Here is a 19,230-nt window from a genome sequence, read left to right on the forward strand (position 1 = left end):
ACTAGCTGGTGCGTGTTTCCTTTGCAATCTTTCTACGAACTAGGATACCTAGAAAGGTTGGCTCTCAGAGTGGCCAGGTGAGATGAAGCATCTGTTTAGGTAAATGCTCAGTACATGATGTATAAACCCACTATTTTCCTTAATGAACATACTGAAATTCCTTTTTCAGAAACAAGTAGCAAACAAATGTGACCTAGAGTCCTAGTGCTTTGGGCCCAGCAGGATTGTAGAACTCAGTGTCATAGCCTTTCTGTGCAGAGCAAAAATTCGAAGTGAGTTTTTCCATCCTGTTATAAGCAGAATTGTGTCCTCCTAAAATTCTTATGTTGAGGTCCTAGCCCCCAGTACCTCAGAATGTGACTGTATTTGGAGATATAGAGCCTTTAAAGGGATGACTAAGGTAAAATGAGGTTATATGGATGGGCCCTTATCTAACACAACTGGTGTCCTTATAAGAAATGGAGGTTAGGACATAGACGCGTCCAGAGGAAAGACCATGTGAAGACCCAGGGAGTGGACAGCCATCTATAAACCAGAGAGAGGTTTCAGAAGAAACCACCCCCGTCGACACTTTGATCTTGAACTTCTAGCCTCCAGAACTGTGAGACAATAAATGTCTGTTGTCCAAGCCACACAATCAGTAGTGCTTTTGATGGAAGGCTTGGCAAACCAGTATATACCCTAATAGGCAGTCTTTGTTGCCAGTGTAATGTCTTTTTGAGGTATTTGGCCCAAACCAACATGGAAATTGTTAAATAAAATGCAGAAAAATCAAACCCACATCTTTGGTTGTGATAATTTCATAGATGGGCGTTCTGCACCCCTCAGGGATCCCTCGGTAATTGCATGAAACGTCACTAATCGCCAGGTTGACTAAACAGGGTCTGGCTAGCTCTGCTGGTCTCCTGTTTTGTTCCCTTTTGTTTGCCCCTGGGACTGGACACTTGCTGTCCTCCTGTTACAGGTCATTGAGAAACCTGCTTGCTGCCCGAGGCACAGAAGTTGGTGGCTGTGAATGAGATGAGGGATTTCCAACGTGGTAACTGTTATAGAAAGTCCCAGAATGGTCTAAACAGTGGGACTCTCTAAGGCATTTCATGATTTATCTCAAGAGCCTAATTGAGAGTTATGTTGTTGGTTAGCTTGAAGCCCATGATTAAGACATTTTAGAATTAAAAAAATTATTTTTAAATTAGTTGAATACACCTCTAATTGATTAGATGGAACTTTGGCCTTAGTTTCTAATACTTTCTTCCCTACCACCTGCTGACTTTAAAGCTGAGAGATACAATTTCAGTTTAGCCAAGGCAGCCGGCTGCCAGGGTACAGCTTGTAGACCGGTGTCATTGTTAGATCCTCTGTTATCTTAATGTCACCTTTATTTCTGTGACTTATGTGCAAACTGTTTTTTTTGCAAAAGGAGTTTAGGCACACAGAGTGTCATAAATTTACAGAATATTGGAAAAATGTAAAACAAAAAAATCAAGCAAAAAGGCCTAGTGTTTTTCTATACTCTGGAGGAGGATTTGTGTGGTGTCTACACTAGAGAAGAAGGGAAGAAGGAAAGAAGGAAGGGAGGAAGGGAGGAAGGAGATATTGGAGTTTCAGGAAGAACATGAAACGGGTCAGGATGATCAGTTGTCACGGACTTTCTGTGTACTCCTGGCAAGTTCTTCACAGTTTCCTCATCTGTCAGATCTTTATCTTACCCTATCAACCTTGCAAAGTTGTTGGTGAGATTGAAAAAGAAAGCATATGAAAATAACGAAATGCAAGTCAAACTTAATAGACTCCCCAGGAGCCACTGATCCCCTTTCTAAGGCACCTCATTAATTTTTGATAACTTTTGATGTCTAAGTGGGAGAGAGCTTTTCAGAGGGAATGGAGACCCACAACACTGGAGCATGGTGTCAATCAGAAAGAGCTGTCCACCATTGGATAGCCTCTCTGACAAAGATTAGTCCCATGAGTTTTGATCAGGTCCTGGTGTGTTGGGGTAGCTTGGTCTGCTTTCTGAGAGCCTTCTGTCCCCAGGAAATGCTGACCATTAAGCTCTCAAACCTCTTGGGAGAGTGAGAGGATTTGATCTCGGAGTGGGGAGGTGTGACAATGACCTGTGAGATCATCTCCCCTCTACCAGCTAATATGGCAGAGCAAGAGCTAAAACCCAGCTGGCCCCACGTGGGAGAAATTGCTGGTTTCTGAATCGGCAGATGGGACTGAGGATTTGGGCTTAGATCTGGAGGCAACGGCCTGGTCTGTTGAGAATCCAGAAATTGATGACTGGATGACAGTGCAGCCTTTGGTCAGAACAGCCATTCCTTGCCAGCACAGATAAAGAAGCTGTTGAATAATTCATGAGGGTTGTCCTCAGCAGTAACAATGGTAATGGTCCAATCTGAAGTGCAAAGAGTGCTGGCTGCTCTGGAAAGTGTGATGATGAGAGAAAGTTTGATAGCCTTGATTGCCAGTGAATAATGAAAAGTCACCTATAGGGTGTGGGCAGTCAGAGCTGGGCACTTGGACAGATACACCGGGGATCAAAGGAGGTGCTGAGAAATCTTGAGACAAGGAGAGATGCAGTGGGGCTGGGGAAGTAGGAAGAGGACATGGTGGCCAGGCAGAGGTGTCTGCACATCAGATGGCATGTCCTCTTCTTGCCCTGTCTGGCGAAGAGCAAAAATTCAGATGGGCACTTTGGCTACCTAGGGGCAACGGCCTGATTTTTCTATGAGGCGGGTGGCAGGAAAGTATTCTATCAAATGTGAGCTGTTTTGTAAATAATGTCCCACTGATTCTGAATGAGTCTTCCCTGGGGTGGTGGGGCAGAGCATTTTCTTTTTGGCTGGAATGAATTTCCTTGACAAAAGCAGAGTGGCAAATGGACCATTCATTCATTCATTCATTCATTCATGGAGAAACCACTGTATTGTTTATTATTACCAATAAGAATTCTGAATATTTCAGTGTTTTAGGTTAACATCTTGAGCAGAATACATATTCTGAGCATGGTGCTTGCTGACTGGCTTCTGAATCCCTATTCTGGTTTTCATTGCTTTCATTTCCTTTGCTGTCAGAGAATCCCCAGAACAGTGTGGCACCATGTTTTCACACAATCTTACAAGTATAGAATATTTACATGACCCTGCCAACCACCAAGCAAACATAACCATGTGTTTGGACTATATGATACTGAGAGACTATTTTTGTTTTGGAGGTGTTTCTTGACAATAGAGGCAATTTTATAGCCATGAGTGCTCAAGTAGTTGTTTCCCCTACTGAGTTATATATTCACAAAAAATCATGATCCCCTTTTCTGAACATAAGTATGCCAGGATAGTTCATTGGGATGTTAATTAGTAAACATATGGTCTTCCTCCATCACCTGCTCTTCTCTATGATCTAATTAGGGAGGAAGCCGAAACTACTGGAAGAGTGCAGCTTTTCCTTTCTTCTGTGAAAGTTGAAGCTCTAGAAAGGGATCTCTCCAAGTGTTCTCGATGGATAGAGATGAGGGAGTATGCTTTTGAGATTCATGAAAGAGTGAAAGAAAGGAAATTCCTGAAGCCTGGGAAGGGGTTACTAGGGAACAAGGTTATTGGGAGGCGAAGTATTGAAGAGATGGCATCATGATGATCCTATCGAGATTGGACCTGGAGACATGGGCTCCCATCATTGCCAAAGAGTACTGAAACCACTGGATATGAGATGCTGGCTGGGACAATGGACATCTGAGCTGTAACCACTGAGGACCAGTGACCTGACCGATAAAACCACAGGGGCATTTTCAGTAAACATTGAGGCTTCAGAGACCCCAGGACCTTGGCAAAACCCTTGCCAGAGTAGAGGACATGTGTATGCACTAGTGATAACAGATTGAATGTCCTTCCATCTCAAAGGTATGAGGACCAGAGCCAGATTTATGTGACGAAAATACAGAAATGTTATATTTCTTTTAAACCTGAGCTCATCTGCTAAATAGTCATGAATAGACATATGGTTCACCTAATCTAAATTGCTTAGTTCACAAATGAAGGCAGTGAAACTCAGAACTATGTAACATTTTGAGGTCTCTTAACCTCTCCAGTTCTCTTATTTATTATCTGTAAAATGAAGGGACTTGGCTAATAGAATTCTTAAGAGAATTGTTTGAGAAATTGCCAAAAAAAATCGAGAATTTGGTTAACAGAATCTATAATCTTACTATTTTTAAATGCCTTGAACTTCCCTGAATGGATCCCATAGGGCCTCTACGTATGCCGCTTCTACTCCTTGGAACTACGACCCTCAAATAGTTTGTGTAATCCTTTTGGACTCAGCCCAATGTCTTCTTCTCTGGGAAGCTTTCCCTGATAACTCTTGTACCTTAAGACTAGGTATGTCTCCTGGCATCATGGTTTACCCTACATACTAATTAGTTTTTTAATTGCCTTTGTAACAAATTATCATAAAATTAGTGGCTTGAAACAAATCAATTATTTTATAATTCTGGAGCTCAGAAGTCTCAAATGGGTGTCAGTTGGGCTAAATGGGCTAAAACTCCAGGTGTCAATAGGGCTATGTTTCTTCTGGAAGCTCTAGGAGAGACTCTGTTTACTTATATTTTTCAGCTTCTAGAGTTCTCCTGCATTCCTTGGCTTGTGGTCCTTTCCTCCATCTTCAAAGCCAGCATTTCAAATATATTTCTGACTCTGACTATCTCTGCCTCCTTCCATATCTGTGGATCCTGTGATTACACTGGACCAACTCGGATAATCTAAGATAAGCTCCCCATCTCAAGGTCAGCTAATTAATAGACTTACTTACATTTGCACCCTTAGTTTCCCTTGGCCATGTAACCTAAAATATTCACAAGTTCTGGGGATGAGAACATGGATATCTCTGGGGTGTATTGTTCTACCTACCACACCCCATCAGTGCCCTCGTCACACTCTATGGTAATTGCTTTTCACTTTGGCTGTCTCTTTCTCTAGACTCCTAGAGCTCAGAGTCTGTGTTTATTTCCCGCTGCCTTCCCAGCATTTTGTACAGATATTTCGAACTGAAAGCTTTAAGATGATGGTGTGATCTGTGCAGTATGATGAATAGATTTACATTTATTACCAACATTTAAAAATTGGGAAACTTTGCATAATAGCCGTGAGTCCCTTTTTAATGAAAAGAATGAGACTTGGCAACACCGGACATATGATACTAGAGGATCTTGGCTCTCGCTTGGCCTCCATCACTCATGCATGAACTGCCTGAGATCTGTGGGCATTTTGCATTAGGATCCTCACCTGTAATAAGAACCCCATAAATTTATTTGTTGAATAAATGAAAAACTCAGTGGCTGACTTAGAGCCTAGGTGATGGGTTGGGTTAAATTGGGAGGGGGCAGGAACAGAAGATCAGTCTATGAGGGCAGTTAGTACTAGGACTGGCAGAAAGCATCTGTCCAGGTGAGATCAAGTGTGGTGTCAGGTGACATGGCATCTTAGCTGGGTCTTAAAAGAAGAGCCTGAGAAAAGGGTTTATGTACAGGTGATTTATTTGGGAGGCAATCCCAGGGAGCCAGAATGAGAGAGTAGGGAGACTAAGGCAGGACAAGAGGAGAGCCAGGATAAAGATGCTGTTATGAACTGAATGTGTTCCCCACATATTCATAGATTTAAACTGTAACCCCCAATGTGGTGGCATGTGGAGATAATGGCTCTAGGGAAGTAATTAAAGTTGAATGAGATCATAAGGGTGAGGCCTTGATCCAACAGGATTAGTGTCCTTGTAAGAGAGACACCAGAGAGCATGCTCTCCTTTTCTTTCTCCCTTCCTCTCTCCTTGAGAGTAGTGAAGAAAGGTCATGTGAGAACACAGAGAGGAGGTGGCCATCTGCAACCCAGGGAGAGGGCCCTTACCTGACACCAACCCTGTTGGCACCTCGATCTTAGACTTCCAGCCTCCAAAACTGTGAGAAAATAAATTCTTATTGTTTAAGCCACCCAGGCTACGATTTTTTGTCATGGTAGCCAGACCACACTAAGACAGACACATTGTGGAGGTCACTGCTGTGGGCAATGGGCACTCACTTCTTCGGATCTTCTGAGGAGGCTTCAGATTGTCAGCCTCGGATGACAGGAGGCAGGAGCAGCATTTACTGTTGGCTTCTCTCCTCCACTGGTCTAGTGTGGGCTCTGGGCGGATTAACTCTTCTGCATTTGTGTGCTATGCATGTGCACAGGCCTACACATCTCAGTAGTCGCTGTGGTCTTGGGGAAGCCTCAGGGCAGAAGTAAGGATTCGAGGCATGTGCCAGATGCCATCAGCATGAAATGAGCTGGAGCCTGCATGAATTTGGCTGAAATTAAGGGTGAGTCTTAGAGCATGAGTCAGGATACCAGATGTGTCTGCATGTGGACACCTGGGAGTGCTCAGGGTTCAGGAGGCCCAGGCTCAGGAGACAGGGAATGAACAAACAGACAGGCTTAACTCGCTGCTGGAATGTCAAAGGCCAGGATTAAGAGGCCAGAACTTTGAGGTGAATTTGGGTTAATAGATGTGCAGGCTCTTAAATGATGAATAAATAAATTCTGTAGATTTGCCACAAGACTTTTTTCCTTTCCTTTCCTTTTGGATTATGTCACACAGCCTTTTATTATTGCAACTTACCTGGGTAAGATCAACTGCCAGGAGTTTAACTTTTCCCTCCGTTCACTCTGTTGTGTGGGGGTCAGCCAATGAACAGTGAAATAACTTGATGGTAGCAGCAGAAAGGTAGCTGGGTATAACAATATCTAGAATAGTAAACATTTATTAAAGGAATCAATAATTAATTCACAAATGAAAAAAGGATCTTGGCCAGCTGACCACATTTCTTCCAATTTAGGTCTTCAGTTTTGTGTTCTTAGTTCCCCTCTCCCCAGAGTTTCTTGTTTCATCTAGCGTTTGTTTTTTTGACATATGGAATTTCTGTATTTGATAAAGACAACCGTCACGACTGTATTTTTGCCTCCTAGCTCTTTTGAGATATAATTGACATATAACACTGTAAGTTTAAGGCACACACGTGACGATTTGATATGTGTATATATTGTGAAATGTTTACCACAATAAGGTTAGTTAACACCTCCTTTAATGCATGGAATTACCATGTCGTTGTGGCGGTGGTGAGAACATTAAAGTTTTACTCTCGCAGCAACTTCCAAGTACATAATAAAGTATTATTAACTGTATTCACCAGGCTGTACAGTAGATTTCTGATACTTAGTCATCTTATAACTGGAAGTTTGTATTCTTTTACCTATATCTCCCATTTTCCCCACACCCAGCCCCTGGCAAAGGCCATTCTACTTTGTTTCCATGAGTTTGATGTTTTTAGATTCCACATATAAGTGAGATCATACAGTATTTGTCTTTTTCTGACTTATTTCACTTAGCATAATGCCCTCAAGGTCATGACCACATCTTGATTTTGGATATTTTCTGCTAACTTTTCCACTCTGCTGGATTTTAAGCTCATTAGTTATGGTCTTTGTGTTTTCTTAGTTGCTTCGCTTTGCATTTTTGTGGATAGTACCCTTCCTGGAAATCCTCAGGACCCATCATCTCATTACAGGCTTCACAGCTGATGACTTGGAATCGCATTTAGTGAAATCTGTCTCTTTGGCCTTATGGCAGGTGTGACAGAAGTGAAATAACCAGTATCATTGTAAGGGTCTTGAGTTGAGCGAATTCCACACACCATTGATTTTAATCCTCATTGAGCTCATTGACTCCAAATTTCAGAATATATTTGCTCATCTTCTTGGTCATGGTATGTGATAGAACAGACACCCCTGTCAGTTGACTCCTTGGACAGATTTTGGGTCACAGTGCCCTTACTTAATGCACATAGAAATCTCTGTTCTTTGGTTTCAGTAGTTACTGACCAGCCCTAAGCTGCAGCTGTGCATCCAGCACATGTATGTTAAAATGAAGGTAAGTGAAAGCCTCTGTATATATTTATTCTTAGAAAAGCCACTCATCATTAATCAGTAACATCAGGAGTACCTTTCATAAAGATGACCATCACGGTTGCATTTTTCCCCCCTAGGAACCTCAAAGAAGGACCCACTTCAGTCCTTTCATTTTAATAGATGAGGAGCTGGAGGTCACAGGGGTCAAACAACTTGACTGAGTTCACTCAATGAGCCAGTAGCCAAACCTTGGTTCAGAACCCAAGTGACCTAACTCCATGTCCATTGTCGATCTGAAGAACGGGACATTCATGGGGTCAATGAGGGTTCATGTGACATTGGAAGAACCACTTTCTTTTACCTTCAATTTATATTTCACCTATGTTTTTTACTAGTTAAGTCCAGGAAAGTCAGATAGCATATAGCAGACTCTCATGTATAATATTGGTATTTCTGAGTAGCTGAACTTTAGACAACTTCTGGGTGGTTCTCCTTCTATGAGATTTTATAAAGCTTATACATGTGTTAACTTTTTGATTTAGTTTATTATATGAGGTGGGGCAATACTGTAATTAGATATTTGTCTTTACTGCTTATATGAACCTAATATATCCTTTTATAGAGTAGTGCTATGCCTTGAATTTTATAGCACCTTCCTCTTAACAAACTCAATGTGCCATTCATTAGGCTTCTTATATCCCTTGGCTTGTATTGTTTTAAATTGTGCTTATTTCTTTTAAAAAGGAGAATTTTAAAAGTGCTGAAACACATAAATTATTTCAGTGAGATACCATTTATCACTTAGCTTGATTAACAGAACACAGGGTACATTATATTGGCAAGGGGGCAAGGCAAAAAACATGCTCTCATATGTGGCTAGTGGCAGTTAAAGTGTGTAACCTCTATGAAGGATACTTTTGTATTATCCATCAAAATATTACATATATGTGTATATTTATATATGTGCATACATATGTATATATGGTATATACATATACTCTTAATAGTTCCATTTCTAGGAATTTGTTGTGGATATGCTTCAACATTGTGAAATTCCATATATATGGGAGTATTCAGAGCAGCACTGTGTGTTTCAAAGGATTTGACACTACCTCTCAGTCAATGGCAGAGAGGCTAAATCAAGTATGGCACGTCTATACAATAGATATGACCATGAAAAAGAACAGGGCAGCTCCATATGCACCAGTATGAAAAGATCTCAGAGATATACGGTTAAATGAAGATAGCAAGTTGCTACCATTTGTGTAAAAGAGAGGAACGTATGCATGATTGCTCCTTTATGTGGAATATATCTGGATATATACATAACAAATGAAACCAGTTACCTGTGGGGAGGCTTCCTGGGAGGCTGGGGCAAGAGCACGGGCAAGAGGAGGCTTTTCACTGTAAACCCTTTTGTATGTTTTGTACCATTCAAAAATTCTAATTCAAAGTTTATTTTAGAAGTGAAAAGCACATATGTTAGTGATTTACAATTTGCCCATTCAAAATTTTTAATGATTATCGAATACACTGAACTATTATTCTTGCTGTAACTCTGTATGCTGTGTATATGAACATATATAATTATATGTAATATTTAAATATGTAATATTTAAATTTATACTCATTTATATGTGACTTGGATGGTGACTTAAAAGAAAATTTATTTTTCTGTCTGCAAACTGGCAAATTCTTGAGGTTTTTAGTGTTGTCAAAGATAGTTATTTATTTCAACTTTATGTAAAAACATCTAATATTTAAAACACATTTTATGTATGTGCAATTTTAAGACACGTCAAACCACATATTGCTTGGGGATACATGAATATGTAGTAAAAGTATAAAGACATGCACAGACATAATAAACAGTAATTCCATGGGGTCCATGGTGGGGGGAAGTAGGGGCTGGGATTCAGTAGGGATGGGTGCAGGATTGTTCATTGCATTTTTAAAAATATCTTCTTGCATATTTCAAACATTGCATAATAATTTAAAAAGCTAATGTGTCTTTCTTACTGCTGGGAAATTATAGTTAGAATTCTGTGAAATCATAAAAAGATGCGGAGACAGTCTGGGTGCCAACAACCTTTATTTTCCTTGTTCTCCGCTGTGTCACTCCAGTACCAAGAACAGAGCCTGGCACAGGGTGGGCCCTACAAAACATTTGTGAAAATGAATAAACAGGCATAAATGCCCTCTGAACTGCTTGAATGGTGGCTGATGGGTTGTATAATCTTCTGGTATATCATCCTGTGTAATGAGACTCCAGGAAATGAAGTAGACATAACTGATGATGTCAGCCACCTTTCAGATGGATGGGAAAAGAATAACATTGTGAATTTTCTAAATAACTGGGATTAAGGGGGAAATATTGATAGTTGATTTGGTCTATAATAAACTTTAGTTCCCACCTGTGCTCCAGACTTTTTTATGATTCAAAGTAAGACCGGATGTTTTCTTCATGTGTCACACTCAATGACCTTCTTTATAAATACTAATGTGGGTGTAACTCTTCGAGTTCCCTGTAGCAATGCTATTGCCTTCTGCTGTGTATTTATTCCCAGCCCAGGAGCCAGGTCATATGGCAGGGCCTGGAATGACTGGCAGTTACTACTGCCCACTTTCAATGGTAGAATAACCTTTGCTTCTTACGGTAGCAGTCAGTCATGGTTCACATGTCTGTTTAATAGTTAGAGATAGGGAGAAAAGAATATGGGAACATGGCTATCCTACAATAGCTACAAAAGACATGTTAATATATGGAGACAATAAACGGATACACCATACATAACTAGCTAGAACAATGCCGTCCAACAAGTGTATAACATTGACCACCTATATAATTAAAATTTTTCTAGTAACCACATTAACAATAAAGAGAAACAGGTGAAATTAATTTTTAATTATTTATTATTTAATCAAATATAAAATATTTTCATTTCGATACAGAATGGTAACAATGATTCAGATTCTGTTCTTTTTCTTCGTACTAAGTCTTGGAAATTCTATGTGTATTTTACATCTCCACTTGAGTACTAAATTTTCAGCAGATATATCTGATCTATATTTAGACTTACAAAATTTAGAGTTAAAAAGTAGATTTACATACCTAGGCTGTTCCATATAAACATAAACTTTTTTTCCAGTAACTGAGTCACTTGTTTCAAAATTAAAATTAATTAAAATTAAATATTTAGTTCCTCAGTGTCACTAGCCACATTCAAGTGCTCAATATAGCTAGGATTTATTAATACATTTTTACATTAGATGTTTCCCTGATTCCAAGAATCTGTTTATCGGTATGTTTTCGAGAATATAATAAAGATTAGACATATTCTTACTCTTTAGTAGATCAGAAACTAATAAAACATGTGTGTATTGGATTGGGTTAAATTAGTTTCCTAAGTAGGTCTTGCAACTATTTTGATGAACCTAATTCTGAGAACTTAGATTTAAGATCTAAGATTTAAGGTGAGTAAAATTCTAGATGATAAGTCTTTCACAAATATACTTAAGCTCAGGTCAAAAAATTCAAGTAGCTCTAACCCTGAGAAGTAATATCTAACTTTCCAGTTTTTAGAGAAAAAGATAACAAGTCTGAAAAAAGTAAGAGTCTATTCAGAAATAATCAAATGGAACTTCAAAAAACTTAGAAATATAATTTCATGCTTCAAACGAATCTTAAGAATTAGTTAACAAGTGGATCAATAAATTTAGCTACTGAACCTGAACCAGTAGAAACTGAGCAAACAAATTTTGAGTAGATATTTTGTTCCAGATTTCTGACACCTCCCATATCATGTAGGAGGATGTTGATGTAGACAACTTATCTCGTCGCAGGGCCAGTTAGCCAGAACAGAACCAGTGGAGGAAGGCCAGCCCTTTGTTCCCCCATTAGCACAGCTGCTGGAAAGTGCTCAGAGCTCAGAGGAGAGGGGCCAAGGGTCTTCAGTGCTCCCATCTCCCTCGGTGACATCTTGTTAAGAGGAGTCAAGTCCCAGGACGTAAGGTTTTTATGGGAAGTGGAATTAGTTCTTCCCTTTAATCTCACAAACCACCAAGAATTCACTGGGGATCTGAAGTAGTTAATAATGTACAGACACCCTGACAGGCTGTCAAAGTGAAGGGCAGGGGAGGGGCCAACCTGATGTGAGTGCGATTTTGTGGGATGGACCCTGTGGAAGACTCATATTCAGCAGGGGAATGGCTAGCTCTTCTCACCTCATCTGCCAGCTGCCACTTCACTCTCCTGCCTGGTTAAACCTTCAACCTGATTTCACAGCACATCCCATTAGAAGCTAGCTGCGGGTCTTTCTGTGAAAAGTTCATGTCAGCATTCCTGCCAGGCACTCCGTCGGGCTGTCTGGCAGCAGCCTACACCCTGTGGTGGTTCTGCCACCCTGCACTGTTTCAGACACTCCCCCAGGTGGGTAATCATTGTTCCCCATTAATACAAGGATGCGATGGAAGCAGTATGTGTATGTGTGAGCCGAGCATGTTTGTGCGCGTGTATATGTGTGCACCTGGGCATTTAACATTTTCTTCTGTTGCTCTTAAAAGAAGTTCAAAAACTACCTTTTCTGATAAATACATGCATATTATGGAAAATAGGGAAACCCACAAAGGACCTCCCTTAATCCACTCCAACCCCTTCCAGGTAATCATCGAAGTAGCCTGTTTCCTTCCAGTGTTTAAAACAGTCCTTGATGAAAAATTCCACTGACTCTGTGTGTGTGTGTGTGTGTGTGTGTGTGTGTGTGTGTGTGTGTGTGTAGTCATGAAAACAAGCAAACAAATTGCTTATAGCTTAGGGGACTTGTGCTTTTTGACTTGAGGATAATTCGGCAATGGATTGTTTATGCCACAGAGCTTCTATACATACCATAGTTCATGTATGGGTACCTATTAAATGGGCATTCATTAAAGTCTCGTTTCCTACGTTTTATCCATTCGAAGAGATCATCCCACCCCTAATTTGAAACGGTATCTTTTTTACACTGCTTCGACTTTGAATTATCTCACCTTGCGAGCATTCAGATGTCCCTGTTGTCTCTGGCGCTTGATTTCTAGTATGGTGTTTTCTAGAGAGGCAGTTTCTTAATTTTTTTTCTCCTGCTCATGATGATGGACAGGTCTCTGCAGTAGCAGTCTCTGCTGATCAATACCTTGCCCAGTAGCCACTGAGACCCTGGCTCTGCCGTGCCCCTGGAGTCCCAGTCCTTCCTTTTGGGGAACTGAAGGTCTTTGTTCTAGGCTGCTGTGTGGGGATCTTGCTGTTCCAAACAGGAGGAGGATATGCATTTTGCCTATAACAGCCTCTTGGGCAATGGGAAGAAAATATGAAAAACAAATGTGAAAACTGAAGGTGACAGTTGGGATCTCATTAGCTTAGTGCCTGTCACAATATATCCAGGAGAAAGGCTACGGGCATGCAGCAGACTGTGTCTGAGGAGCTGAAACTGCATGTGTGTGTGTGCATGCGCGCATGTGTGTTTGTGTGTGCACATACGCACACAGACCACATGCCTGGAGGTGGAGCAGGGATTTCAGGCTTTGCCGTAAAATTTACTTGCTTCAGCTTTAAAAAAAAAAATTGTCAGTTGGGTTGCATCAGCTTTGGATATTTTCCTTTCTGTGTGCTTTTGTGAATCTCTTTAAATTTTAGCTTGGGCTTTTTAGAGAGGCATTCACTGTGAAGAATAAACATATTACGGCTTTGCTTTTTAGAAATTTTTTATTGTGGCATGAAATGTATACAATAAATGCTTCCAGTGCACTATCTTCAGAGAACAGCCCAGATCAAGATGAGAGTATATTTATCCTCTAAAGGGTATGAGGCCTTGATTTGGTCATTTTAGGAATATATTAGTATCCCATCACTGCCCTTCCATACCCCTGCCAGTCCAGTCCTGAATTCTTGAATCATCATATAAAAGCTTCTGAGATAAAGTCTTTTGCCTGGTTATAATTTGCACCAACAAAAATGGTTTTAGGACTGAGTTATGCCTGCACCTGTTTTCACCTCAACGAAGCTGAGGTTAGCAAACAGTACGCAATGTCATGGAGGTCACGAGGTCAGCAGGGCCTGAGCAGGAGTCCTAGAGTGGAAGCCAGGGGCCTGTGTTCTGGACGCAGCTCTATCACTAGGCAGCAGGGAACCTCACCATGTTTGGGTTTGATTTCTAAAGCCCCGCCCTACAATTTGATGGCATTATGATGCCATGGAAATATGGCCTGTCATACAAAACCAATAAACTCCATAACTCCAGAGTTCAGCCGGGAAACTTCCATGATCCGGGAGCCAGACCAGATGTCCCTCTTCTAAAAGATGTTTTATAGCCGTTGGCTGGCCTCATTCTGTCTTCCCGGCGGCAGCGGCCAGGCCTCTCAACAGGCTGGATGGACGTTTATAGAGTGATTTGCTATGTGTGTACTTGGTTTTCAAAACCACAAAGTGTGGATAATATTACTAATTTCTCCAAGGGGCTGCTGGCTGGTGGGATCGTTCTGATTTGGCAGTGCCGCTTTACTGTCCCTGTTGTTAAATATTTTGAATATGATCCCTAGGCCCTGAACGCATTTGATGGGACCCCTAGCACATCCCCTCAGTCAATATTATCTATCTACCACTCTTCAACATAGCCATGTTTAATGTAAGATCCAAGGTCCCTTTGGCTTCTTCACTGCTATGAGCTGAGCAAGACCACAGACTGTAGGAGACCTGGGAATCTCTAATGCAGGCTGGATCTGCCATCAGGGTATGTCAGCCTTCGCTTCTTCCAGCCGTGTCAGTAGAGCTGCAAGAAATCCCAAGAAGAAACCTTTGGTCACAACTCGCTTCACTGCTGTCAAGGTAATTGGGAATTTGTGGACACTAGGTGCTTTCGAGGTTTGGATAGCTTCACTCATCTTGGCCAAAGCAAAATGGAAGCTTGAAAATCCGATTAGATTTCAAGTATCTTTTCCCCTCGGAAACCTTCCGTAGCGGATTGGAGAGTGGCTCATGTGCCTTAATTTACCTGTGCCATTGTTTCTGTTTTGAGGTTCAGTGGGACTTGGGAGGTGGGACTGATAACTGAATCGCTGCTTGGATTGCCCACCCCAAAAGGTTGCTGCAGCAACTCCTTTCCCTTCCTGTTTTTCCAAGGTTTCCATTTGTCTGGTGCCACCTGAGGACTTAGAGCTGCTCTGCTGCATTTGGCTCTGCTGCCCAGGAACATAGCCAATCTCAGTGTTAGGGTGGCCGTTATGGAATCGTGACTGTCTATGATAGGGTTTGGGGGCAGGCCATATGAGCTGTTGCTCTTCACCTCTCATATGCCTGGGCCTCTGTCTTTCACTTGCTTTGATTCTTGGCTAAAGAGCAAAGATTACAAACTTGGATGGCTACAGGGCCAGGTAGCATAAATGTTCACATCAGGCCAGGGACAAGATAGTAGGGAGTAGTGGAGACTATGGCAGAGGTGGATATGCCTTGCTGACGTTAATTTTTAGGTATGTGACATACTCTCTTAGAGAAGAGTATATATCTTCAGAGAAGTATATTCCTATATATCTATAGGAAGATTAGAAATGTGTGAAGTCTTCAGGGCAAGTAACATTGAAATCAGCCTCTTATATATACTCAAGAACCAACTTCTAGGTATTCAGACTAAAAAACAAAAAACAAAAAAACCCAAAACCACATTTGCAGGTTGTATGTAGGTTAGGCACTGAGGATTTGCTACTTCCAGTAGAGTCTTCAAAGAAAAAGAAGTATTTATTGAGTACCTACCATGCACCAGATAATGTACTGACATTTTAATAAATAATATCTTGTTTAATGCTCACAGCAATCCTGTGAAGCAGGTAACTTACATCTGATTTCTAGGTTAAGGAACTTGGGCACAGTGAGGACAAGCCAGAATGTGGCAGCATTAGGGTTTGACACCTTGACTTCTACCTGCCAGTCTAGAAGCTCCTGTTCTGCACCACAGTGTTGCTGGGATCTGTGGCCTCTGCCACACCCTGGTCTCCTCAATTGCCATTGGGTGCCCTTTGCCCTCTTTGGGGAACTGTCTGCCTGCTCTGGCCTGACTCTCTGACTTCCCGAGGTCCAAGTTCTCACTAGCAGCCTAGCCTGTGTCACTGCCAATGCCGACAGCAGACTCCGCTCCCTTGGTGGATCTCACCCAGTCATTTTGGTGCCCTGGGCCTGTGTGTCATCTAGCTTAGCTTGGTCCTAGGCCTGGTTGCCTATCTGGTCTCTTTGGGTTGGGGTTCCTCTCTGCTTGGTTTAGATGTTAGCTAGTGTGGGCACGGACCTCAGCCCATAGAGCGCAGGTACCACCTCAGGGCCTCGAGGCCTGCCCCACAGGGCCCAGGCCAGACAGGAGGGCAGCTGCCCTGATCTCATTTCATTAGAGCCATGATCTGCTGTCTGTGAGGTGGGCTTGGGGTTGACATTATGTATGTGGGGAGGAAGGTGTAATTCACTGTTCAGGGTTTATTTTCCTCCCCTTTCACATATTCTTGATTATAAATAAATTAGAACATTTAGAATCCAGTAAATTTAACACCTCCTCCTCAAATGCCCCAGAAATGCTTTCCTGTATACAAGTAAATGAAGAACAATTGGTGCAAAGTACCAGAAAAGGACTTTCCTACTTGGCAGGTGTTTTTGTTTTTTTTTGGTTTTTTTTTTGTTTTTTGTTTTTTGTTTTTGTTTTTGGTGTGGATCTTGGCTGTGGAAGACAGGCATTTTTATTTTCAAGTGTGGATTATGGTTTTGCCCAGAGAGCTGTATTTAGGGTTACCTAAGGCAGGCTACCTGGAATGAAGTCATTGGGCTCTATGGATATCATGGTGAGGTCAGGTCTCTCACAGTGGGATGCCCTTCTCTGGACATTCCTGCAGGTTGGGCTCTGTTGGGACCAAGTGGTTATGTCATATGAGCCATTTTCTGGTGGGAAGGACCTGTATTCTCTACCCTTTGCCACTAAATAAGTTGTGTGCCCTTGGCAAGCTACTAATCTCTCTGAGCCACAGTTCTTATATTTATGTAATAAGGAGAATAATGGAAACTTAGAGGGTTAAATGAGATAATGTCTACAAAGAGCTCCTTGTGAACTCTGAGATGCTGTGAAGTTCTAGTTACTATAAGCATGAAGCCCTTTACCACAGGTTTTCAGCCTTAAGTTTGATGTTTATACCAAATTCTGAAGTAGGTATATGCATCTTAGCCCCTTCCTACTCTCTCCTGTATCAAAAAGCCCTGTAGACTACGAGTTCACTTGTCCCAGAAAAGCAATTCCCCACTATCCAAATATTCTTGATCCCCAAACATTCCTTGAATCTTTCATCAAACTTAATTATCTTTGTGTTTTCTCTTTTCCTAAGCCCACACCTGTGCTGTGCTATGCATGGTTAGACAGAATCATAATAAATTTCTTTGCAAGGATAAATAGCGAGGCATCCTTCCCAAGGATATTTACATGTCTCCCAAGAATAGAAGAAAGTAGTTTTGCTAAATGGATGAATTTTGACTGGTTAACTATCATGCATCTGACATGAGGTTGTGGTAGGAACGGACAGGCCCCTTCTGGTGTCCTTTGGGGCATACCCTCCAGGTGAGACCTCTTTGACGCAGCTGGTGCTGGCCAGTAGTGTCTTGTTAATTCATATTGAACATATTGTATAGAGGATTTGAGCTGGCTAACAAGTGATACTAGGATAAAAATATTAAGCAAAATGCAAAGTAAGAATTAGGATAAATGAAATGTCAAGAGCAATGGGAGAAGCCGAATGCAAGCTTGCAGTCTGTATGACTTGCACAGTTGTGGGCGGGCTGTGCATTTGTGAGCTTCCTGGAAGGCAACTTGAAAAAGAAAATACTCTAACCAGGAGAGAAAAAATTCACTGGTTACTATGGAAGGTAAAGATTTCTCAGTGCTTAGTTCCTCTCTGGGACTGCACAAATAATGGGAGATGTAGTCAACAGCAGGCTCAACAACATCTTACAGTAACACTGAAGCAGATTTCTAGCCTGTTGTTTTTTGGCATATGACTTTAAGAACCTGGTGTTAATGGTTCTTAACGACCTCCAGTTTGGGTCGGTGTGTTCCAAATACACAGCTTTCTAAGGCTGTGTTGACTTTGGTACAGTGAAAACTAACTTCACTTATGCTGAGCCAAAGGGCACATGATTTTTGAAGGATACTTCACAGAGAGCACACAGTGCTTCCATTTATGCCTGGGGAGATTTGAACGGAGAAGATGGGCTGCATCTTATTCCTGGCTTGAATTTTCTGAGGATCGGATTTGAACATGAGTCTGTCCAGCTTTGGAGCTCATGTTCTTTATCTTGCACTAGGTCAGTGGCTAAAAATATATTATATTTACTCCAACATGTTTCATTTCTTCTTCATTGAATGTTTATAAAGAGTAGATACCAGCGCTCGGGTATTCATACTGGCCTGGTGACTTCAAGGAAAGTGAAGCATTCTATTCTCCGTTTGAATGCAAAGCTCCCTTATTATAGTGGCATTTACAGCTGGTTGCATCTGCAGATAATGAGGGAGGAAGGGTTAATATATGTGTTTGTTTTTGCCTGGGAAAATGGCAATGAATTTCATGCTTAGGGATGCTGACTACTATTTAGCAATGAAGTTTTTTTCCACTAGATTAGGAAACAGATGTTTTTTGGTCTATTGAGGAATTTAAAGGCTGGAAATACTTAAGAGTTATTTTCCAGGGCTGTTGACCTTGATTCTTGGATTATGATCATTCTGGCTGGGGTCCAGTACTTTAGAGCTTTTAATCTGCAGAAACTCTTTTGTATATTTATCCTACTTTGCTCAATGTGACCTTTAAATCCTTAAATCATAGAAGCATAGTTCAGATTCGGAGACTGGGATTATTTATTCTTGTTTATTTTAACTGAATAACGAATGTATCAAGGTCTTTGGTGAACTGCCTTGAGATCAATCTTTACTGAGTTCAGTTAAAATCTTTGACTTCTCAGGCATTTCCACCTTCCTTTTGAAGGTGGCATTTTAAAATAATAAAAACAGAATTATATTAGCTAGAATTCATTGAGTATTTATTCTCTCACTCAGGATGGGATAGGTCATGCTGCAGTAACAAAAGTACTTCCAAATCTTGGTGGCTTAATACAACATTTCTTATCTTGCTCATGCTGTAATGCCCTCTATGGCTCTATAGGGCTTTCTGCTCACCATGGTCACATGGTGACCCAGGATAATAGAGGCTCCCTATCTCACGCTTTTATGACCATCAAAGTATTAGGAAGGGAGGG

At 41.2% G+C, this 19,230-nt stretch overlaps 1 protein-coding gene across 5 annotated transcripts in view; it reads left to right on the forward strand.

Annotated features, from left to right (window-relative positions):
* The window catches only part of FRMD3 (FERM domain containing 3), a 274,804-nt gene that overhangs the window by 94,697 nt on the left and 160,877 nt on the right, over positions 1–19,230 (forward strand). The window contains exon 1 of one of the 5 annotated variants that reach the window (XM_036218186.1): positions 10,879–12,360. The exons of 3 other annotated variants lie outside the window; for them this stretch is intronic. In XM_036218186.1, coding sequence (XP_036074079.1) covers positions 12,262–12,360 — 99 coding nt within the window. In that variant the 5' untranslated portion in view covers positions 10,879–12,261. Of the gene's footprint in view, positions 1–10,878; positions 12,361–12,385; positions 14,788–19,230 lie in introns of those variants that run through there. One more of the 5 variants, XM_036218187.1, reaches the window with a different exon arrangement.

Source organism: Rousettus aegyptiacus, unplaced genomic scaffold, assembly GCF_014176215.1.
Source record: "Rousettus aegyptiacus isolate mRouAeg1 unplaced genomic scaffold, mRouAeg1.p scaffold_m13_p_3, whole genome shotgun sequence".
Classification (NCBI taxonomy): domain Eukaryota; kingdom Metazoa; phylum Chordata; class Mammalia; order Chiroptera; family Pteropodidae; genus Rousettus; species Rousettus aegyptiacus.